Source organism: Cydia pomonella, chromosome 20 (genome assembly GCF_033807575.1).
Source record: "Cydia pomonella isolate Wapato2018A chromosome 20, ilCydPomo1, whole genome shotgun sequence".
In the NCBI taxonomy this organism is placed as follows: domain Eukaryota; kingdom Metazoa; phylum Arthropoda; class Insecta; order Lepidoptera; family Tortricidae; genus Cydia; species Cydia pomonella.
In genome coordinates, this window is record NC_084722.1 from 9,759,495 (window position 1) to 9,784,698 (window position 25,204).

A 25,204-nucleotide genomic window follows, 5' to 3' on the forward strand; every position below is an offset into this window, starting at 1 on the left:
TTGAGACAGTCTCTTCTTGTTGAGATATTACATTGCATTTAAGGTTAATCACAGTTCCCATTGCAAAATTATTCAAATGCAAAATGCTACTACTACTACTTCAGTGAGCCAAAAAGGACCTTGGCCTACGACAAACCCCATTCAGCCCTGTTCTGCGCCACTTTCCGTCTTTTAGTGCGTCAGCAGTACCTGGGACGCCCGGATGGACGTTCTCCAACCGGGTGCCCCACATATACTCATCTCAAAGCACGATCCTTTCCTATCTTCTCGAGGTGACCGAGCCAGCGAAGTTGTGTTGCTTTAATCTCGCCAATTGCCAATTGGCAATAAGCTTCTATAGCGTTTTCATTGCAACTTTAAACGTTTTTCAAGCAGTTTTCTTACGAGGGGTAAACTGAAAGTGTTTAGAATAGAATAAGCTGAAGTACTTAGGCCGTCACTCTTTATTTTAAAGCATGCACACAGCTCATTCTTCTAATGTATTTTGTATGGTCCTCGGAGGTGTTGTATGAAATTCATGAGGTGCCATAGGGATTTAAGATTTTTCTACACAAAAATGTTTATATACGATTTTTTAACAGTGTCATGTGAGTACAGCACGGCTAGCACATGATTACACGCGGGATAACTCGCGCCGCGAGAAACAACAGTCGCGTGTCACAAATTTCTATCTCGACCTGTCAGTTTCTCGATTTTGGTAGCATAAGTTGGCAGATCGAGAAAAGAATTCCACGCGAGAGAGCCATCCCGCGCGCGACTTAGCCAGTGTGGCCATTTATACTTGGAACAAACTTTTCTTACGTGGCAACACTGAATCGGTACTAACATAATCGGAAAAATAATGAATAGTCAGCTTTAGAAACGGAGCGTCCCTAGTCACGATAACTTTGTCTCCTTCTCGCAGTATTAAGATTGAAGAAATAGCAAATATTATTTTGAAGTCGGAAATGTCAATGTGTCAATCATCAATCATAATTTGATTCGCTTTGTCGTTACAAGTTGGAGTACATTATTATATCTAAAGATAATTACCTACCTAATAATTAAATACCACTCCTTACGAATGATTGGTGTTTTTTTTAAGATAATTGAGATTACCCGAAAGTGTTGGCTAATAAGCTAACATCTTTACGAAGAAGACTGAAGATCTCATGATAATCCCCAACATATCTTCCTTGTGGCTGGCTAGTTGCTGCACCGCTGGCTTTGAAGATAGATTGATGACATGCACAAGTCTGTCATCAAACACGGCGCCTATACCTAAGCATGCTGCTGCTGGGCGCAGCCATCCTGCCACGGAGGACATAGAAGGGCTCAAGTTGGGAACCTACTCCATACAACGACACTCGAATGTTAAAAACAATGAGTTATTTTTGCGTGTTTTGTATTTTAGCGATCTATGGATGCAGCGTTAGTTTTTTAAGTTTTCTCATATTGCAAATACACAAAAACATTAAGTTATTTTATTTACTCTGACCTCTTTTAGATATTTAGATTTAAGTACGACTACTACGACTCCCACCGAACGGGCGGAGTCGGATCGCATTTCACATTTATGTGGCCGCAAGCCGGTCGGCTGCTCGCGGATGCGGAGACGCCTCCGGACGGATTCTATCGGTTCTGCGATATATAATATAGGCACATTAAAAATGCGCTCCGGTGCGGCCTGACTCCAGCCAGTCGGTGGGAATCGTACATTAGGGTGGTAACTACAGAATACTCGTATTACGGCCGTGGCCTTTTGTAAGGTGGAGGTTGAGTTGGGCTGCCAGATTCATTATTTTGCATTATTTTATTATCTGCGTATAATAAAAGAATGCATATAGTAACAAAAGTGTACTTAGACACCTACTTAGGGTAAGTAATAGGTACCTAAGTACAGTAGGTGTAGTTTACCTTACCCAATCTGAAGGCTTTCTCCAAAGTTTTAAAATACATTGCGTTTTTGTACTACTACTACTACTTCACTCGCTCAGTGACCCAAACAAGATCTTGGCCTCTGACGCAAGAGAGCGCCACTCTGCCCTATCCTGCGCCACTTCACGCCAGTTGGGTATTCCGAGGGCGAACAGGTCTTTTAGGACTTCGTCACTCCAGCGGTATCTGGGACGCCCAGACGGACGTTTTCCACCCGGGTGCACCACATACACTCTTCTCACAGCACGATCCTCTCCCATCCTCTCTAGGTGGTGCGTTTTTGTACACATATTATAAATCATTAGTATACCCGGATATACCTATAATTAAACCCCAAGACCGCGGTTTATATCCCACACTCAATTGAAGCACGTGACGAGTTTTTGTACTTAGGTGGTGGTTTATTTAACTATTTGCGTATATATTATTTAGGTGGTAGGTTGCATGCATTGACTGTAAAAATACGCGTGTAAGTGTAACGGGTTAGCACTGATTGACTAGCACTTAATTATTTCGTGGGTTAGCGAAGTAATATTTTTGTATCAATTAATACGGATTTCCACAAAGTAATTTCTATTAATCACCCTCCAGTCAATTCGCCATCAAACTGTTTGCTTTGTTGATGTAGTGGCACAATCTTAGGCTTTTAATTTTTCTGTCGGGTTTTCATTTAAGTTAAGAGAACAAACAAGTAAATGTGAAAAATACAATCATTTTGTTATTACCGGCATGATATAGATATAGGTATCTTAATAGGTATGTTATAAAGCAATACCACGTACCTACACCTTACCTACCTAGCTAACGGACAAATCATAAAACTCAGGATTCATATTAAAATTACACAGAAAATTGCTGTAGTATGAAATAAATACAAAATATAGAAAATTAACTTTCTTTTAGGACCAAAGTCAACAAAACTTCGACAAAATATGCTTCTCGCGACCCTCTAGCCTCGAAGACAGTTTCTCTCCTTTTGACGTTGAAACGCGGGATATTTTCTCTCCCATAGTGCACTTGTGCTACGAGTTTCGAGAGTATCCCGCGTGGAACTGTCAAACGACAAAATTATGTCGCTTTGACATTTGTCCGCGAGACAGCGGGTTGTCGCGCGCGTCTTATGCTACTGATTCGCGAGAAAGCTCTATGTCGCGGCATTTTCTCGCCTGTCGACTGTCGCGCCCGTCATGTGCTAGCCGTGCTGAGCGGTGTCAAAACTGCTGATATACCATTTTTAGTCAGTATTTTTTATGAACGGCACAAGTGTGCGATGTAAACTTTTGACGTCGCTCTAAAATGACATACTTCTCTATGAGCACCCGTTATATTAGGTACTACGAAAGCGATCGAATTTGAAATTTTAAGAATAATCAAACGTACGAGAATTAGGCTTCTTTATGAAAATATAACTGAAGCCTATTTTAACTCTGTTGTTGACTGAGCCCACAATGAAAATTGTTTAAAATAGTGAAATAATTCTTAGGTCGAAATTTAAATAACGCTCGATGTACAATTTCTAAATGGCCGTCAATCCTGAAACACGAGACACGACCAAATGGCATATGCTTCAAAAAATGATAAAGTTATATTTTTTAATGCATAGTTTTATTTTCATAAATAACATGCCTCTTTTTGTTATATGATCTCTTTTTCTATGAACTTTTAGTGTTGCCTACGTAAAAAAATGTAATGAGATTTTTGACATAAATTATATTCGGATTATTCGTTTTATACGGATATCAACTTAATAAATATCCGGATAGGAAATTGGGTGGATATCTGGATAAAACGTTTATCCAGATCCGACCAAAATAGGTGTCAGAATCATTCTCAAAACATTAATATTATTCCAGTTTAATTATCACATGCAGTTATCCTTCGTAAATATGAAAATTGCAAAGCATAAAATTAGTTACAATCTCACGGTTCCGAAATTTTAATTCATGAACTTTTGATGCCTAAAACCTATAGTTTAAACTTAAAGCATACAAGGTGACCCCATTGACCGTCAAGGAAACGTTGTCAAGCCCCAGTGACTACAGTACCGGGGTGTTATTAATGATTGGTATTGTTGATGATAGAAGTGTGCTAGGGCTTTATTAGTTCAAGTGCCAATTACATCCACACTTTATGAGGCCTGGGGGCTTACCGCGAAAACCGAAATTCGCAAATTGCGGGGATCTTTCTCTTTTACTCTTAGTAAGACGTAATTAGAGTGACAGAGAAAAATGCCCGCAATTGACGAATTTCGATTTTCCCGGTAGCTGCCCTGATATCAGACCCGATTTCGGGCCTGGGGGCCTACCGGGAAAATCGAAATTCGCGGTAAGCCTCCTGATAATCGTTTACCGTTTCACGGAAAATCAGCACATCGTTTACAATATTTAAAATGTAAAAAATACTTTGGGATGGGATGGGAATGAAGGGTGGATGTAATTCGCGCTTTACCGTTAATTTCTGTTAGCTCAGAATAAAATTATACTAAGCAGAAATATCTAGTATCGCTTCCCCAGCGCATATGAAAAACATTGTGTAAAAATAGCTGCTGCAGATGGTACTTCCGTTGGTAGAGCTAGTGCAAGTCTTGCCGATTTATAATGTGACCGTAAAGTTAATTAATAAGAAGGTATTAAAGGTTATCACATCATTAGTATCAGCATACACGCTCCCTAAATGGAACATAAATTCTGATATCAAATGATTTGCGAATCTATCCAGTTCAAACCGGTTCGCAGACTATTAAATTGTAAACATCCATCGTGATAAAAGGACATTGGGGTCAAGAAAATAGCAATTCTGGTTTTGTTCGGTTTGATGGACGCTTGGTGGTACCCAAGGGTCGTGTAGTCTGCCGTTGTATCACAACACACCTACTGTACACATAGTGCATTGGTGTTGCGTAATGAATAGTCACTAGCCTTGGACTTAAATAATAAGGAAAATTTAAGGAAGTGAGAAAAAGCTTAACAAATGAATCGTGCAGAAAGTAACACATTGAGGACATTCACAACCCGATCACACTTCAGTTGAGCAACATAGGTGGCATGGCAAGAGAGATCTGTGGGACAGAAGAAGGCATTGAAGGCAAGACTGTGGATTAAAGGAAATAATAATCAAGTGAAAGAACAAGGGATAGACGATTATGGGAGCACTGCAGACTGCTTTTCTCTTTAATAATAAATGACCGAGGTTAAGATGCTAATGGTGAAATAAAATTTAATCGAAGGAGGTACTTTTGAAATCGTTGTGGTCCCATCCCATTTTTTTTAAAGACAGCTACACCTTTTCGGTACGTTCTTTATTTGATAGGGTAATAATATCCGCTTTCAACTAACAAAAATCTTAATCACTCTTCAGTGAAAGCACTTACGACGCATTTCACCATTGCGAGCTAAACGGACTCCGAGCGGAGCCCGTTCCACTCTCAGTGCCCTCCAATGAGGCATAACATAATACCGAAGTATCATATTATGGTGCCGTTGTTATCATGGTAGGATCCCATCATGGGATCCTGGAGGAGGATCGCAGGAGCTCATCAAAAATTATACCTGAACCTATACCAAATCGAGCATTTTTATAGTAACTCAAGCATTTCCTCTAGTAAAATATTTGCTAATGAACACCATAAAATGGTTCATACTGTTTTTTGAAGTCTGTAATTTTTTTCATATAATTAGTTTATTTTTATGTTTTGGTTTACTTTCGCCTTTTAGTGGCCAATAGAGGCCTAGGTTAGATACGTCGATCGGTATAATATTCTTACCAATAAGACCTGGAGGTCCTCGAGACAAAAAAACCGGCTAAGTGCGAGTCGGACTCACACAGGAAGGGTTCCGTACCATTATCTATAAAAACGGTCACCCATCCAATTACTGACCCCGCCCGACGTTGCTTAACTTCTGTGATTGGATGAGAACCTCGAGATTGGATAGAAATATTTATTTTATTCTGTTATTAGTATTTGTTGTTATAGCGGCAACAGAAATACATAATCTGTAGAAATGTCAACTGGCTAACTATCACGGTTCATGAGATGACAAACAGCCTGGTGACAGGACAGGATGGACGGGTCCTGTTTGACCCTTTGGGTACGGAACCCTAAAAAGCAAAAGTCGTTTGACCTTCAATCTTCTGTCAAATTTTGCACATCTTTAGATAATAACTCAAAGTTAGCATGGACTTGACATACTTATAAAGACTAGGTACTGGTTATGATCTTTGCTAGATAAACATTTTAAGAGCAATCCCTCGTCTTTGAAAGCATCTACATCAGTAGCCAGATGAGAAGTCGGTATGCTCTTACCGTATATTTCAAAACTGACTGATATTAAACGCAAAGTCGACGTAGTAAGTAACTGTTTATAAATAAACTACCTACTACCAATATCTAAACTCCCTCGAACAATGACATGCCACATTAATTATTGGAGCATCGAAGACGGTCAACAAAAGCGGTTTCAACCAGTTTTATGGACTCGTGGTATCTTCATTTGTTTACACGTTTGACCCCAGATAATTTGCGAACATACGACCACTCAGATACCACACTATCAGCTGTTTGCTTCGTGAACAGGCAGACTTAGACGGATACGATCAGGCATCACTCATCATCTCTGTAGCACTGGGCGTTTGGCACAGTAGGATCTAAATATATATATAGGTATATATTATATTTAATATTATACTTCGCAATTAAACTATTTAAGTTTATCCTCCATTCACGAAGGTCGTTATTAGACAGAATACAATCGCACAACGTTAACATTCCGTGAAAACCCTTCACCTATCAGCTCGGAGTCTTCCAAGAAATGGCGACTTCCTGATATTCTATCCGTGACCATCTTTTAGGCTGCGTTTCGACTAAAGCTGTGTGAGGCAGCTGAGCGATGCGAGGTAACTGAGCGGTTCGATGCGTAGTGATGATGTAGAGCGATGGGAATGTTTCCACCAGAGATGTGCGAGGTAGCTGAGCGGTGCAAGGATGTGTAGCGACCAGGGTGAGTAGCGTAGCGGGCTCTTTTAAAATAAGCGAACGGGGTGTGGTGAGGTGGGAGCGGAGCTAAGTTTTTCGCTTGCGTCCTTACCTCGAAACACATCCCTCGCAACATATTCTTCGCTCACATCCTTCTATTCTTTTGTTTGTACAAAACCGTCGCTCCGCTGAGCTGTTTTCAATAGAGCTGCGCTGAGCGAGGATAAGTAAATGAAGTGTTTCTATTGATGCATGACAAACACATCTATCGCTATGCATTCTAGCACAGCTTTGGTGAAAAAACGCAGCCTTTGTGGTCCAAAATTTACCGAATGTTTTTTGTGTCTAGAAGGGGAGACCGCACAAAACATTGGCTACGAATAGGGTTGTTTCAAATTTTTTGAAACGCTTGTATTACGTTCTATATTAACTAAAAGTTGTCCTAAAATTCAACTTTTATATCTACTAAAAACGGCTTTAAATATGTTAAATTAACAAAATATATTTTGACATATGCTTTGGCGCCCAAAACGCTCTTTGAAAATTGTGTGACGTCACAGTTTACGGTTTGACACATAACTACGTACACACGTAGAAGATACGAACTGTCAACTGACATTTGTCATTTGTTGTTTACCGCCTAACTGTCAACAGTGTCAATCCGAGAGTTGTGACGTCATCAGAATCTTCAATGACGTTTCGAGTTTGGTCACGTGACGTGACGTGTGCCAAAAGATATTTTAAATTCAATATTTACAAAAATATGGTCATTACAGGTCCCCTAAAAGTAGTTTAACATGTTCTTATAATCCAAAAGGATTTATTGGGATACAATTCTGCCCTAAGATTTGTAGATGGAAACAACCCTATAATTGTATAGGAAGCCAAAACACATATTGCGCTGCAGATCTGGGCGGCTACCGGGAAAATCGAAATTCGTCAATTGCGGGCATTTTTCTCCGTCACTCTAATTACGTCTTACTAAGAGTAAAAGAGAAAGATCCCCGCAATTTGCGAATTTCAGTATTCGCGGTAGGCCCCCAGTACCCCTAGTGTAAATTTGATCGACATCATAACGTGACGAACGCGTTTACGTTAAGTCTCATTTTGTATAGGATTTTGAGTTTCCAAAACGTCCCGCTTGGCGCGCTCTTTCTAAATCCAATACAAAATGAGACTAAACGCAAACGCGTACGTCACGTTTCGAAATCGAATTTATTTACACTAGGGGTACTGTAGGTAAGTAGGGAAGGTGAAAACTAAAAAGTAAAACGTCTCAACTGATTACATGTTGCATTGAGTATGGAAATTGAAATAAGTCAGGTTTGAGACAGTTGAACAAACATATTTGTTTACAGTAATGAAAGTGTCTTGTATATTCAAAACATCATTGTCCAGCACGAGCGAGGTATTATGGCACGGCCTAATTCGATGAGTATTGTTATTTAAGGTGGGGCCTCAGTTTATTGCAGTTTATTTATTTATTTAAACTACGTTGCTCAAATTTACCAAAAAAGAGTACAGTACAGTACGGTATGTGTGAAAGAAATGTCTTGTTCCTTATCAAGCACAAGTCACAACGGATTTGGACATTAATTTCCATTATACTAATGCAAAATGCTTGCTCCACTTTGCAGATATTTATAATTTTATCTTACGATTTGATCTCATTTCAAATGTACTTTTTAAATTGCTTATACTTTGAAGAGAACATAGATAAGTTAACATAGTCATAAAAGTCGCGTGCCCGACTTCACAGACGAAAAGAGAGGGAATGGGCAAATGGGACAGAATCCCCACACTAAATCAGCACAGACTTGGCACAGACTCAGAAGATTTATTAGCTACGATTTATTTACGAAAAACTAAGAAAAGGGATCTTTAATATTTAACAGTCGCTTTTCGGTGAAGGAAAACATCATGAGGAAACCGGACTAATCCCAACAAGGCCTAGTTTACCCCCTAAGTTGGAAGGTCAGATGGCAGTCGCTTTTGTAAAAACTAGTGCCTACGCCAAATCTTGGGATTAGTTGTCAAGCGGACCCCAGGCTCCCATGAGCCGTGGCAAAATGCCGGGGCAACGCGAGGAAGAAGGGAGGCGGGGATCTTTCCCTTTTACCCTTACTGAGACGTAATTAGAGAGACTCAGAAAAATGCCCGCAATTGACGAACTTCAAATTTCTCAGTTATAGCCCAGGTCACTATTTTAGTCTAGCTAGACAATATCAGGTGACCTGTTTTCACTCCACCCCCAAGTTGATCCACTTGATATTAGCGGTAGGTACTAGTAAAAAAATAAATAGAGCCTGAAATAAATATTTATTTGCACAAAGAGGCCCCACCCTTTCGGAGCATCATGTTCTCAGTGAAAGCAGTGATTTCCTTTTACTCGGAATCTTGAATTGACTCGTGATGGCCGTTTGGTGGAGGTTGCTCCTCGTCATCTTAGCCGCAATTGAGGTATCATCAGATTCATCAAGAAACCTGTCTGTAGTTTTTCCTCTATGGTGCAATGGATGCGCGTTGAAATTAAATTTCTTCGTGTTTAATTAGCACGGTATGTGTGTTGTGAAACTTGTGAAGAACATTTTAAATATTGACGAGGCCAAAACGGAAAGAGGGTTCGCAACTCAACACAGCAACCAGAAGGTTTAAAATAGACATTTGCATAAACAAATCTTAAAAAAATATATGAGCCCTTGCCCCTTTAGCTAAGTACTGAAATAGTTAATATGGATTATTTGCTTTGCTTGTTTAGCGTACCAGTTGCCGAAACACATTTTCAACTGAGCCAGAATACATTGCCCTGGGGTACTTTAAAAAGTCCCAAAAACTGCTGGACACACTTATCAATCATGATTATCAGGATACGGTGCAGGAAATCGCAAGAACTAATCGAGATTATCAGGATACGGTAAAGGAACTTGCAAAAGCTAATCGAGATTATCCGGATCTTGCCCGGGGGTTTCACCGAAAAGTTTCGAAAGTGTTAGATGATGGTAAGTAGGAAGAACATATGGATACTAAACGCTAAATGTTTATTTATTAATATTTTTTGATCAAAACCACAGAATATGATACTAGTTTTAAAGCGAAGTTGTTAACAAAATAGATATAAAAAAATAATTTGTTCTACCTTGATTGTCAGATGTCTGACTTAGAGGGAATACAGGGAGGGAGGCAATAAAGAGGCTAACATAAAATAAAGTTTGTAAATTCTCAAGCCAGTCTTCAGCTTTAAAACTCAGTTGTTCCTAAACACTTACTCAACTGATAACGCACCCACCCTAAAGAAATGTATTACATATTTCAGAAATAGGCCACGATTACGAACAGAACATCGATTCATTCAGTCCCATGATAGGGAAGCGGCGCGTGCGCTCACAAAAGATGCGCCGTGAAAAGCTAAACCTACAGGGAGTACGAAGCCACCGTGCGCATTCTCTTGACGCTGGACGTCGCCGGAGACTACAGCCCGATCCAACCTCAGAGAAATATTAGGGTTATTTTTTAGGTCTTAAGAGCATATTTTTATAAGAATTAATACATTAAATTAAATATAGAAATGGATTGAGAGGCAATGAAATTAAATAAGTAACTCAGTAATTAGATGCCTCACCAATTAAACCTCGCATACACTTAAAAAAATATAAACCCATATATATTATGCATTTCTTCATCTTTATTACAAGAACACCTTTTTTCAAGGCATGACGGTGATATTGACAGCGTGCGCCCTAATAATTATTAAACTTTTTCACGTTACCCTACTATGTGTCTAAAAACGAGTGTCAAATTTATGCATCCTTAGCGTTGAAAGGGTTAATCTAATTATATTTGAATACTGAAATTTCAAAGCAGAAACTAAACGCATAACGATAATGAGAACTGTCACTGTCATACACGTCAATCTGACATTGACACAACATAAGTTAGGTTATTAAATTTGCCTTTACTTGATATTCTCATTTTATTCTCAAAAGTTGGTGAAATAAATATCAAAAATGAGTAAAGCTAAGGTGGCTGTGCGTGATATTTCACCAATCATGCAAGCTTTAAGGAACTTTTTGCTTGGCGTAAGTAATTTTTTCGATTGTTTTTCTTATTATGTAATCTAAATCAATGTTGATGAATACTACGTCTTTATCATTATTATTTTTAGCGAAAGCATACCAATGCCTTGAGGTTCGAGCCATTCCTGGCGGACAGAACTCAGCCACCACCAGAAATTCCCGATGGTGTTGCCCACAAGTAAGTTTCTGCTGTTTTCATACAACAAATGGAAAATGACGATTCTATTGTATTTATATTTCGTCAAACATCTATTTATTATTATTTCGTTAAGCATTTATTATCTACTATTTCCACGTAATTATTGACCACCAAAAAATCAATTTCTACTATTGCTTAAAATGTCTTTTAAACATTCATAATAATGTGTTTATCAAGTTGTTATTACTATATTCACTAAGTTTATTTATTTATTTATTTAATCTTTATTGCACAATACATGAAGGTACAAATGGCGGACTTAATGCCTTAAGGCATTCTCTACCAGTCAACCAATGGGTTAAACCAGAAAAATTAAGTAGGTGCAGTGTCTTTTAAAGTGTAGTGTATTGAAATAGGAGGGTACTTCTACAAAACCAGTCTGGATTTGTCAGGTAGGCATTTCCATGTGCTCTCCCGAATTTCGGCGATTATATCGCAATATAATAGTGGCGACGAGGCAAATCGAGGCAAATCATTGTGTTAGTGAGTTTTTGTGAAATTGTGAGTGCAAAGTGCAAAAAATGGGTATTAAATTTGGTGAATTTGATATGGGTCATGGCTGCTGGGAAAACTACATTACAAGGTTTGAATTCTGTTTAAGTGCAAATGATATTGTGGATGAAGACAAGAAAAAGGCTAATTTGTTGGCGGTATGTGGCTCTCAATTATTTGATTTAATAGTTTCTTTGTCATCACCAACTAGTATAGGGAACATAACCTATAAACAAATTTTAGAATTTTTGAAGGCTCATTTCCACCCCACGCCTAATGAGATTGTAGAATCTTTTAAGTTTCACTCAAGAAATCAAGAGGAGGGGGAAAAGGTCAGAGATTATGTGGCAAATTTAAGGAAAATGAGTATTCATTGCAATTTTACAGACTTGGACCGAACTTTACGTGATCGGTTGGTATGTGGTATTAGAAGCAAAGAGGTTCAAAGGAAATTGTTACAATGTGAAAAGCTGACATTTACTCAAGCAACTGAGATAGCATTTTCACATGAGAGTGCCACATTTGATTCCAGTATTATTGTAGTGCCAGGACCATCTAAACCAAATGTGGAGGTCGATGAACCCATGGAAGTAAACAAAATCACTAACAAAAAAGTTGACAAACAGAATAAAGTATGCTTCAGATGTAATAGGCAGCATAGGGGGGAGTGCAGATTCCGTTGGAGTAGATGTAATGCTTGTGGTAGAATTGGTCACATTGAGGCAGTGTGTCTTGCCAAAAATAAACAGGATGGTGGACATAAATCAAATTGTAATGGGTTGTATGCAAATGTAAACAATGTTAGAGAAAATAAAGTTGATCCCATTATGGTAAAGGTATCAATTGAGGGTTCTATCATTGAAATGGAAGTTGACACGGGATGTCCATATACTCTAATTTCTGAAGTGACAGCCAGACTCATTTGGAAGGGGAAATTACCTATATTAGAAAAAGATGATGTTGCATTGACTACGTGGACAGAGAACCAATTAGGAATATTGGGGAAAACTGAAGTGCAAGCTTCTTTTAAGGGTTTGCAAAATAACCTTATGATGTATATAGCCAGAGGTCATGGACCTAGCCTCTTAGGGCGTAATTGGTTCCGGCCATTCGGAATACAAGTCCAAGGAGTGATGCATTTGAAAATAAGCACTGAAGAAATAAGAGGACTTCTCCAGAGATACAGTGATGTTTTTCAGGAAGGTTTGGGAAAATATAAAGGCCCCATGGTGAACATTAAACCTAGGGAAGGAGCAGTGCCTAAGTTTTTGAAAAGTAGACCTATTCCGTTTGCATTGAGGGAAAGAGTGATTAAGGAAATAGACAGACTAGTAGAGGAAGGAGTTTTGGAACCAACGGCACACTCTGAGTGGGCTACCCCTATAGCACCAATCGTCTGAAGAGGAATACTTAGGAGTCCTGCTCATAGAAGAAACTCCATCAGACCTGGAACTGTCAGCCAGTGAAGTGGCGAAACTAACGGCTAAAGATAATACATTAAGCAAGGTATTATACTGGAGTCGAAATGGGTGGCCTAGCAAAGTGGATGCGGAATATAAGGTGTACTGGCAGAAACGCAACGAAATTTCAGAATATAAAAATTGCATTCTGTGGGGTAATCGGGTGATTATACCGGACAAAATGAGGTCCTATGTCCTACAGGAATTACACTCAAATCATGACGGGATAGTGATAACAAAAGCCATAGCACGGAGTTATTTTTGGTGGCCGGCTATAGACAAAGAAATTGAAAATTTGGTAAAAAAATGCGAAACTTGTGCTGAAAACAGAAATATGCCGTCACAAGTGAGCCATAAGTGGATAAGGCCGGAGAAGGCATGGTCACGGTTGCATATTGATTATGCGGGGCCATTTCAAGGCAAAACATTTCTCATACTGATTGATGCTTATTCAAAATGGCCTGAAGTAAAGATTGTTCCTGATATGAGCTCAGGGACACTAATAAATGTTTTAAGGGACATATTTGCAGAACAAGGTTTACCGGACACCTTGGTCAGTGATAATGGCAGAAGTTTTATTTCAGATCAATTTAAAGAATTCCTATCAACAAATGGAATAAGTCAATCCGGCGTCTAATGGGCAGGCCGAGAGGACTGTTCAGACAGTTAAGAATAAATTAAAGAAACAGTCCACACTTCCATGGAGCATAAAATTACCTACAATATTATATGGGTTGCGTACTACACCAAATAGTACTAACGACAAGTCACCGGCGGAACTTTTAAATAATAGGCGTTTCAGGACAAAGTTTGACCACCTTAATCCTCTCACATTTAAGAACCAAGAGGAAACGCAAGTATGTGATGAGAACGAAAACAATAAAGTACGTTCATTTCAAACGGGACAGACAGTGTATTTCCGGAATTACAGTTCAGGGCCACGCTGGTTGAAAGGAGTCGTAGAGAAGAGACAAGGCATTTGTAGGTATATAATAAGATGGAACGGGAAGCTGATGAAAAGACATATTAATCAGATACAAGGTCATGGGGGAGAGGCGAGAGATATCCGCCAGAATACATCAGAAGATACTGGTCGTGAAGTTATACATGACACGGAGAAAAGTAAATCATGTGAAGATAGTGATGAAGATGAGGAAATTAATGTACAAGTAAATGCTACCCCCCCGGCCTCACAGTGGGCTGATATCATAGGGGTTTCTGGGCCTCAGGATTATACGTTTAAACAGAGCCAAGAACGCATACCGCCAACCAACAAACGAACAAGATCACCTTCATCCCCACAAAACATGGAAGCCAAGAGATTAGCCATAGATTCCTATGAGAGTCTGTCAGAGTCTGATTATGAACAGACTGAAGATTCAAACCAAGATTGGTAGACGATGATAGTTAGGTTTAGTATAGATATATGATAGAGTGTAAGGACCTTGTAGTGGACAATTAAATAGTGTTAGTGAACTACCAATAAACAGTGAAACTTAGTGTTAGTGAGCTATCAGTGATTTGTGAAACGTAGTTTTAGTGAACTATCTCGAGGGGAAGGCATGTAGTGTATTGAAATAGGAGGGTACTTCTACAAAACCAGTCTGGATTTGTCAGGTAGGCATTTCCATGTGCTCTCCCGAATTTCGGCGATTATATCGCAATATAATATAAAGTAAATGAATTTGTAACCGAGACTATATATGAATATAAACTATATATTGATAAACTTACACATATACTTAATACAAATAAACATACATATATGAATACATACATAATTATACCAAGTGTGAATCATTAAGTTGATGAACAAGAAAGTTTGTCAAAGAAATACTTGCACAACATTGACTTGAATGTGAATTTGGTCTGCGCTTGTCTGATAGAGAGTGGGAGAACGTTCCAAAGTCTGATTGCCTGGACAGTGAAAGAACTGGACATGAAATCCACCAATACCAATCTAGAAGGTTTTCCCAGCAAATACCAATATATTCCAAATAGTTACATTTTGATGATTCATTTGGCCTAAAGACAAATCACACTTTCCAAAAGACCAATCTCTAGGTTTATGGGGTCCCAAAGCAAACAAGTTTTTTGCAGAGATTGCGATGCATCTGGTTGACTCAAATGGTGACCAAAGAGGTGGCGGCTTCCTCGCACGATGTATCAGTATTGCAATACAACAAGGAAATGCTGCCAGGATCCTTGGTACAATCCCTCAACAGCCTATTTTAGATTTAAGCTATTTATAGTAATCCTCTGTATATATCCATTATGTATATTGTTATTGTATCTAATTTGAACCTTAAACTGGAATGCTAAGGTTGAAGTTAAATTGACATCATATTATGCCTGGAAAAGTGTTAACCCTGTGAAGGCTATTATGTCTTGTCAAAAACATCACATAAACCAAGATGCAAGGTGCCGGCTAGTCAATATAAACTTTACTTGAAAATGTGAAGTTACTTTGACAATATTGTTCAGTTTTTGTTAATTGACCTTTTCTCCGCCACGTCAATGAAGTAAAAAAGTGTTATCAACACCACATAAAAAATTGCACATATACAAACCTGACCTATACCACGACTAGATATAAAGTTGTGGCATGTAGGGCATGAAATGTACTGACTTTATATCAAGTGAATGGAGGCAAACAATTTTAGCCTCCTGAGACATACAATTTTTTGGGTTCGAAATGAAAACAAAACAACTGTTTCTGGGTCTCAGGAGGATAGATGTTTTAGTAGGCATAATTTAGGTGTTCTTGCTGTTTAAAAAAACGTTAATTTATTATTTGTATTTTCCAGGCACTCCCAGAATTACTACTACACAAGAGACGCGCGCCGAGACGTAGCTCCACCGATAGATGTCACCAAAGTCCTGATTGAAGCTAGCTCAGACAAGGGGTATGTGTCCATTGTCCAACATGAGTAAATGTATTTATTGTTGAGTAACATAGTGGTACCAGTGACTGATAGGGAACCAGTAACCCAACACTTAAATTTTTAACCAACAAAATAAAGGTACTACCAGCTACTGGACTGTGTTGCCACATTAAGCAATCTGCTTTCTACCCTATATTCTTGCTTATGACGGTGAATGCTGTTTTTATTATAAAACAAACATAAAAATATAAAAACAGAAATAATACTAAATTAACTAAAAATAACATTAAACTTGTTCCTACACATATATTTACAAGTACCTAAGTGTAAGTGTTTTTTTTTAAGTGTCGAGTTACTGGTTCTCTGTCGGTCACTGGTGCCACTACGTGACCATCATTACGAGTATGACCAATAAAAGTAATTAGAACCAGACCAAGACAATATCATAGGAGTTTGACGTTTAAAATAACCCGTGCACCGTCTGGGCAATCAAAATCGCTGCCAACTTATCTTGGTTTAACTTTAATATTAAACTCTTGAAAGGAATAAACTGAAATTCCTTTAAATTTGAGGAATACCTACTAATGAGGGCCACGTTTTATGCAGAGTACAGAAGTTAGTAAATCTATAAAAGGAACCTTTTGCATTACATTACATTGCTTGCTTTGCTTAGGGGTTTAGTGTATTTGAGTGTGTTTGACCACATTATTTGGGTCATAGGTCATAGGTAAGCAAAGACGCACCAAGTGTGAATTACATAAACAAATAGAAAATAGAAAATATTCCAATTTGTTTGCAATTTATCATGGAGCGGGTACATAATAGGAATACACCAGAAAGTTAGACCAAAATTAAGACAGTTGCAATTTATGAGCCAAATAGCTTGAACTAAATTTTATATATTGATTTCATTATTTTTTTTCAGTGCACCCAAGAAGGCGGCAACGGTAGCTCCCACCCCTGGACAACTATACCAATGGGACAAACACTATTAGAGACAAATCAAATTATTATCAACCATATTACCATGCTGTAAAGTCTTAAGTTAAATATATTTAGATTCATTATAATTACGCAATTCGCAATAAATTAATCAAAAGTCCTTGAATTTAAGCTGCATACTAATTTAAGCTAATAATACGGTTTGACTGACGTATTTTTAGTCATCGCGCGGCCATCGTGAACGCTACTCATGCACTATTAGTGTTTGAAAATGGTTTTTCTTTATCGGCGCTGGCGCGGTATCACGCGCTTTTTAAAAGTATAATCTTAACTTGCACATTTTGTGATCATACGTAAGAACTATCAAGCCTACCCCCCTGTTAGAAAAAATAAGTCATGGGCGACGCACACCAATTCGCCTTACGTAATAATTACTTAAATAAATGGCGTGTATATCACGGAAGTGACCATAAAAATACGCGAGCTAAACCGTATTATGAGCTTAAATCAATGCCTAGTCCTATTAGTCTCTTGATAAACAATTAACCATTAGTTACCCCTTTTTTTATAGGCAGTTTAAGTACACGTAGATCACACAGACATAACTAGTAATTCTGAAAACTTACTTTTAATTCCTATTATTTCAATTCTATTTAATTGTTGGGATACGTAATACTTATCATATATCAATAAACTGACAGTACGTTGTTACTACAACTACAAGATACTAAAGAAGAAGTCGAACATAATACATTACTTTATATATTTCATTAATAGTTGGTTACATTACAAATAATTCCACAAAAACTTTCATAAGTTCAGTATTAAATTAATGTCATTTTACGAAACTAGTTAACATCGACACCAAATAACATGACTGTTGTAACAAACCTTAACTTTAAAAAAATTGGGTTAATTTCAAAAATGGCAGGTAACAGGTAAATTTGCTCTAATCTTCAATTTGTAAGTATGGGTAGCAGATCAGTCCCCTCATTCAGTTTTCGGCTTGAGCTTGGGACTAGGGTTACGAAGGTCTTGCAAATCCGCGAGGTAACAACATCTCTCACCTAGCGCAAACAAAAGTCTGTTCAAGGCTGGTAGATCTTAGATTTGACCTTTATAGTGCAACCTAAAAGAGTAGAAATGACTCTTTAAGTATAAGAACCCCTGACTGAAAGTATGGCAATACACTCTAGTGAGTAAAAACCTGTTCTGAGAACCCTTACAAATATATCAAAAATCTCGAAATATAGAGAAAACCACAAGTAAATCACTCATATCGTTTTGGAGATAAAAGGAATATTTAGTGGTTCTTAGGTTGCTTCCAACCAATAATCTCATGCTAAATGCATATACACCTTTGTTTGCTTGGTGAAAAGTAAGAAATTAATTGAGTATATTCAGTTAAGTTTTTCGAGTAAATTGTAGAACTGAACGTACCGTAACGTCCGTAACGTTCTTTTAAGTATATCCTGGTCACGGCACCAAAATGTACTTCTATAATTATGAAACACTCGGTAATGTTGCATCTTGATTGAATACTTATTATTCCTTAGAAAACGGTGAAAACCAAAGTACAGTTTGGGTAAACTATTTATATTAATGTCTACCCCCAAAAATAATTATTGGAGTCCAATTATTAGCCCCTTTAACTTTAGTCTAAAGCAGCATTGGTAACTTTCCCACAAAAATTGGAACCAATGACTGTACATACTTCATTGGCAATAGCCTATCCCTCTCGCGTCGAATGATGACCATCAAGTCTGTTTTGGTAGGGCTTAATTTAAAAAATAATTGAAGGATCATGTTTTTACCATATTTTTATTACTGCAATGTTACATTTCTAATAAATTAATGTGCTAAGCTTCACGAAAATGTCTACATTTTGTGTGACAGTTACTCCATATTGAAATGACCTGTCATATAGACCATTATTCGATACGAGTGATATAGAGGAGGTCAAAGTTGGCAAAATATCACGAATCCGCCGGGAGGGGCCTCCATTTGACCGAGAGACCGTAAACACACAGGCCCCCATTCGATGAATTACCACGGGCCTTAGTTGATAGGTATAGACACCACTAATCGCATATTAGCCAAATGAATACTGTCATTCGTTACATAGCTTTGCCGTAATAACGTAAAAAATAAGAACAGCAATTTGAATGTAATATGAGTTACATACCTTTGTACTTAACTGGCTTGTCAACTGGCTTCCGCGATTCCATGATAACTGCAGTATCGTTGCTGTCTCCTTGATCTAATGTTAACAAAATGTACCATGTTATCGACTTGTCTGTCTTAAATACCTTAAAATCAGCTTAAAATAGTTAAAATATGGAAAGTTTAAAAAAGCGATGTCGCAGAGTGGTTACTTAAAAGTTTTCTCAAAAATGAAATTTCAAGAACTAGAGTTGTTTCGGGCAAGATTAATTTAATCTCCTATTCCTAAAAGCTGTACCTAAGTTAATCGGTAATTCTGTATGACTAGTATTTAAACCTTATACAGAGTAATACGGACTGACAGTTCAAAAACTACCTACTACAGTTCAATCGATAGTCAGCCTGCTAATTGAATATAGAATACATCTTTGAAGTGCCGCATCTGGCGTCTAGATATTATAGTTACCTTCTTGCTGCTTGATTTGTTTCTGTTCAGGAGGTGCTGCTTTATAAATCTCCTGCGTTTCTTTCAATATTGGGTGACTCTCCATAATATCTGGTATGAACAATAGAATGGAAATAAAAAATTTAATCCTTCCGTTCCACGACGTCTAAAAGCCGTTAGAAGTGATCTGCATTATAGGTACGTTCACATATTTGACAAATTAAGCAAAGTATGTGGCTTAGGTGTTTTACCACCTTCATACTTTCAACTGTTAGGTTAGTTGTTAACTAAATGCGCGATATAACAACTTATCAACACAATATTTTTTGACAGTTGACAATGTATAATGTAATCTCATGATTATTCACATTTTTGCTACGTTGAGCGCGAATGTTGCTCCTACACCCACTTCGCACAAAGCCAATAAAAGATAAAAACTTAACATGCCAGTTGTATTAATAGCCAAGGGACTTACTTATTCTTTTCGCGAATTCAGCGAGGCCGTTCTTGTTCGCCGTGATGTAGAAATTGCGCTCAGACATGCGGAAGAGCCACGAAGCCAGTTTCGGATATCTGATGGTTAAAAAGATATTAGTGTTTGCTGCACTTGGTATTTTCTCGTAGATAAGAAGATGCTGTAAAAAAACATGTCCAAAAACTTTAATGCATTTAGATCATCTGCTAAAGCTCAGGAGCTTAAAAGTAATCCATACTCGACTCTCTAGTCCGAGACAGGTATGGATATGTATCGTTTTAGGTACCCCGTGTTATTTGGTAACTGCGGTTTTCTGCAAGGTACTTTTCCGGATGTCCTGCTACTTTGAGCAATAAAATGATGAGATGAGAGAATGAATGAGATTTTTTTCCTAACTTATTAAGTATTTTACTTACTTTTTCTTTTGTATCGGCACCAATATGTGCAGAGTGCTGACCGTAGCCGCTAGCATGATGTCGCCCATTGACGGCCAGTTGCCGCGGTTGAACCATGGCCGATCATTCAGCATGTTCTCCATGTCATAGTACGCGCAGTGGATCTCACAGAAAGTTGGCATGGCGATCACACGACAGTTCTGGTAGAGGATTGGATTCTGGAAGGACATAGACAAGAATTTTTCGATGTAGATTATTTTTTCGATGTAGTTTAACTGAAGCAGGCTTTAAACAAGTATTTGGTCAAAAAGTAGCCGAAAAAACCTCGCATTATTTGTGCACGAGCCCTAAGGTACAGTAGCGGCTTTATATTGCGGGTAGAGGAAACTACGGTTAAAGTATGTATATACTGTTCAAAGAGAGCCCAGCCGAGTCAGTAGGTAGTTATGTTGCTTTGGCCGGGTCGCCATGTAAGGCACTATACAAATACTTACTGAAGCGGCTTTTTACTGCAGGTGAGGATACTACTGTCAATGTGCATAGATGTACTGTTCAATTAGAGCCTGGCCGTGTCAGTAGGTAGTAATGTAATGTTGTACTGGCTGGGTCACCATGTAAGGCACTATACAAATACTTACTGAAGCGGCTTTATACTGCGGGTAGAGAACACTACTGTTGAAGTGCATATACTGTTCAACCAGGGCCCGACCGGACGGGTCGGTGGGTAGTAACATGTTCGCTGCGGCAGAGCCGTAACGTGATGCCATATATGTTGCAATGGCGTTGCTGTAAGTGTACATTAAATGTATTAGGTATGTTTCATTCACTAAGGCGATACAATATCCGACGTGGAATATACCATAACTATTACAAAAATTAAACTAAGATGATACTTTAGAGTTTAGACTTAGATTGTACTAAAAACTTGATCATTTGTAACGCTTTAAGCTACTTTTACCACAATGTCGACCCCTGATAGGGTCTATTTTTTAACTGTTTATTTATGTCCCTAAGTGTTCGTTTCCTTGAAAGCAGCCCATTTATTGGACACAAAATTAACAAATATCAAATCGTCGATACCCACATTATTTTAAGGATTGAGAGTAAGTTAAGTAACTTAGTAGAAGAAGGAAGAAGTAAGCCTGATTGTGTTTTCAGTGGAAATTGAGAAATGTTTACCTGTCGCTTAGTACCAAATCTTTATCCTTTAAAATTGGCAAAGTTTGACGAGGGTTCATCTGTGAAATAATAAATAGAGTAAGTTAAGGGCACAAACTAATAATAAGTAGGTACAGATGTAGTGAAACTAGTGAATAATCCTTTCCCATCGTATTTTCACGGAAACGCACGAATGTGTTATGCTATTTCAGTCAGTTCCAGTACAAAACTGACTGAAGTATCAGGACAAATAAGAAACGTTTCCGAGAAAATACGATGGGAAAGGATTGTTCACTACATCTGTACTAAGGTAATATGAACCCTTTGATCGCCACCCCTATCATGTGCGGCCCGTCATCGTCGTCATCGTCATCGTGAACCTTATCGGGATGCATGAAGGTTGATATTGGCCTGTAGCTGTAGCAGCGCGTTAGTTGACGTATTTGGCGGTCTAAGTAGATAAGTACCTATTGGTAAGTAGGTAAGTTCATATTTCCTCGCAGTTAATATGGCCCGGTAAACTGCGGAGAAGGACTTATTACCATTAACATCTTTTATATTTTTACCTGTGGTCTGACAATAAATAATTTCTAATTTCGCCGACTACTAATATTAACTCGTAGGATGGTTAGGACGGTGCTTCATGCATGAAGCCTCGCGAACGTCAGCTGCTGTAGGAGAACGGGTATAGTAGTCTCGGGGATTGGTTTTCACAACAGCCATAATAAACAACTAAACGAACGAATATGTTCATCTACCGATGTCGAAAGATCGCAAGACGCCTCTCCTTCTTACGTAATGAGTGAGACGATGAACTTTTATGTTCGTTTAGTGGTTTATTATGGCCGCTGTGACAACAATACCTGGTCTCCCCTAACGTAAGTGACACCGGCCCACTCGTACAACGATGTTCATAAAAAGCATCAGCAGGTCTTCTCTTGAACAATTTTACCGCCTGAAGGGAACTTGCTTTTGAAAATCTGGTCCTGGCTCACGGTCTCTGTATATTATCTAGGACTAGGAAAATTAATTCATACCGCCGTGATCTCTGCACTCCTATGTTCTCCCTTGTCCAAATTGACGTCAACTTCACGGACATCGATGTTCATGGCATCTAAGGCCATCATGACGGCACGGCACGCAGGACTTCGGTCGGCTTTCCATAACGTACAGTGTCTGGAAAATAAATATCTTAACACCTCAAGTGCCAGCTTTTGGAAAGGTTAGAGTATGTGCTGAAAGAGAAGAGTCATAGACTGTATTAGTTCCCTTATATTCTACGACTCTTCTCTTTCCGCACAGACTCTATTTTCATACATTTTGTATGACATTGCATCCGTTGGACTTATAGGAAACTTTTCTGCCGACTCGATATCGCCTCCGCTGATCTCAATCTCAAGGGGTTACCTGTGTTACACTTACATATGCCTTTGCTGTTAATGTTCTATCATATTATAGCATAATAGGCAATATGCAGGAAGTTAACGGTATATCAGGACATCAGGAGTCTCTAAAGAACGGCTCGCGAGCCCTTAATCTTGGCCCGTGGAGGCCGTGGAAAGGAAGGAAGCGGGAGAGCCGAAGGCCTAGCCGTGGCCCTTCGATCAAAAGTTTGGAGACTTTTTTCACCACACCAACTGACAGGCTCTCTTGATTGTTCAAAAACTAATGAGAAAATGCATTTTATCCACATGTGGGGCAAAGTTAAAGGGTCGGCAACGCGCATGTAATATCTCTGGTGTTGCAGGCGTTCATAGGCTGCGGTGACTACTTACCATCAGGCGGGCCGTATGCTGGATTGCGACCGACGTGGTATTAAAAAAAAGAAAACTGGTGAAAATTTTTAGTTGTTTCCTTATGTCGGCTCGTAGAATTGATGATTTTGGATAATAAATATTTAAAGACGTTCATTTGGATTTAATTTGAATTGATTTTGTTTGATATCTTATAGTTAATATTTTCCTCGGGTTGGTGTGGTGAAAATTTTTGTGTTTCACTCGGAGGCAATTTTGTTTAACCCACGTGCCTATTGAAACCCTCGCAACGCTCAAGAATCTCAAGATTTCATTTTTCGAGCCAGTCGCTACGCTCGTGGTTGCATTTGGGAATCTTTCGCTTGCTCGCGTATCAATTTTAGACCGAGCTGTTGAACAACAACTTCGCCCCCTTGTATAACATATAACTATTTATCTAAGTAGGTATAGCGAAGGAAGTGTTAAAGGTACTAACTTTAATGAGGGTCTGCTAGACCCGCCACCCATTTTGATTTCACTGGAACATAGCAAGACTGAAAACCATTTTGCAACAAACTGAAAGTGATATTACATTTTGTTTGTCGCGGCTTATTTATATTTTTTATTTATTCATATTTTTACTTCTTGATTTTGTAAAACAGCTAATTTGTCTGTTTCAATTTTTTTGACATAAGTTTTTGTTGTTTTTTGTTTTCTATGTCTGGGCTCATGTCAAAAGACTGTTTTCAACTGGTTTTCAAGAACACGTAGTGATATGCTCTTTGTCAAGAACTATAAGATTAGAACTTCATGGTGTCATAAATATTCTTGTCCAAATAGTATACACCAAAGTTTGCACCAAAGAGTAAAGTACCTAAGTATATGGGCCGGTACAGACGGACTGCAACTCTGCTACAACTTGTATGGGAACTGCATGCCGACTGCACTCCAACTGCAACGTCGACGTGCAGTTCCCATACAAGTTGCAGTCCGTCTGTACCGGCCCTATAGGGTATACACTAAGTATAGTTATACTACCTACGACTTGCAAAGAATCGCAGGCAAAGAATATAATACCACAGAGTAAACAATAGTACTACCGTTAATACTCACTATCAAAGACTCACTATTCTAGGAGAAGAACGCTAACTTCATACAAAAAATGTCTTCTTCAAAAGTTCGTTTATACTACTAGCGCTCTCTATGTATCTCAGAACTAAAATTGACAACCGGTTTAGCCAGGTGGGTATTGGCTAGGGCTGCCAACCTAAATGCACAATTTTGCGGTACATTTGCGATTAATTTGCGTGACATGGATATACAATGCGGGACTCCTTCACCTGGCCTAACTAGAAAGGTATACCTATTTACGGTCAACGTATTGAAAGGCATGAAAAATTCAACCAAGGTAACTTTCTAAACATTTATAGCACAGCACAGCATATATATTTTATGACATAAACATTAAAGAAAATTGGTTAATATAGATCGGTTCAATCCCTGAAGACTTTAAATTAAAGTCACGCGCTGGTGCAACCTCCGTTTCATTACTTATAATCTAGTCTAGCCAGAAAACAGGACAATCGGCGTCCCGCACGGACCTTTTGCGGGACGCATACTTTAGGGTTCCAGAAACGGGACGTCCCGCGTATTGAGGGACGGTTGGCAACCCTAGTATTGGCAGTAATCCAGTTCTGGGGGCCTACCGCGAAAACTGAAATTCGCAAATTGCGGGGATCTTTCTCTTTTACTCTCACCAAGACGTAATTAGAGTGGCAGAGAAAAATTCCCGCAATTGACTTCAACACAACGACAACTTCGATTTTCGTGGTTATAGATCAGGGGGCCTACCGCGAAAACCGAAATTCGCCAATTGCGGGGATCTTTCTCTTTTA

At 38.6% G+C, this 25,204-nt stretch overlaps 2 protein-coding genes across 4 annotated transcripts; one reads left to right on the plus strand and one right to left on the minus strand.

Moving 5' to 3' along the window:
* Positions 1–10,777: 10,777 nt before the first annotated feature.
* On the plus strand, positions 10,778–17,100 carry LOC133529215 (NADH dehydrogenase [ubiquinone] 1 alpha subcomplex subunit 7-like). The gene is made up of 4 exons (XM_061866894.1): positions 10,778–10,965; positions 11,052–11,140; positions 15,921–16,019; positions 16,924–17,100. Exons 1-4 carry the CDS (start codon positions 10,894–10,896, stop codon positions 16,991–16,993), a joined length of 330 nt encoding a protein of 109 aa, XP_061722878.1. The 5' UTR covers positions 10,778–10,893; the 3' UTR covers positions 16,994–17,100.
* A 586-nt stretch (positions 17,101–17,686) lies between these two features.
* On the minus strand, positions 17,687–24,284 carry LOC133529211 (glutathione S-transferase 1-like). 3 transcript variants are annotated; one of them, XM_061866888.1, is made up of 9 exons: positions 24,184–24,284; positions 22,614–22,752; positions 21,598–21,656; positions 21,057–21,204; positions 20,440–20,636; positions 20,024–20,121; positions 19,570–19,659; positions 19,126–19,200; positions 17,687–18,007 (listed from the first exon to the last, which is right to left on the minus strand). In XM_061866888.1, the coding sequence occupies exons 2-9, from the start codon at positions 22,701–22,703 to the stop codon at positions 17,931–17,933; spliced, it is 834 nt and encodes a 277-aa protein (XP_061722872.1). In that variant the 5' UTR covers positions 22,704–22,752; positions 24,184–24,284; the 3' UTR covers positions 17,687–17,930. The 3 variants fall into 3 exon arrangements, with proteins under 3 accessions (XP_061722872.1, XP_061722870.1, XP_061722871.1); XM_061866886.1 differs by lacking the exon at positions 24,184–24,284 and adding an exon at positions 23,806–24,152; XM_061866887.1 differs by lacking the exon at positions 24,184–24,284 and adding an exon at positions 23,806–24,152 and having other exon boundaries at positions 17,687–18,069.
* Positions 24,285–25,204: the final 920 nt, after the last annotated feature.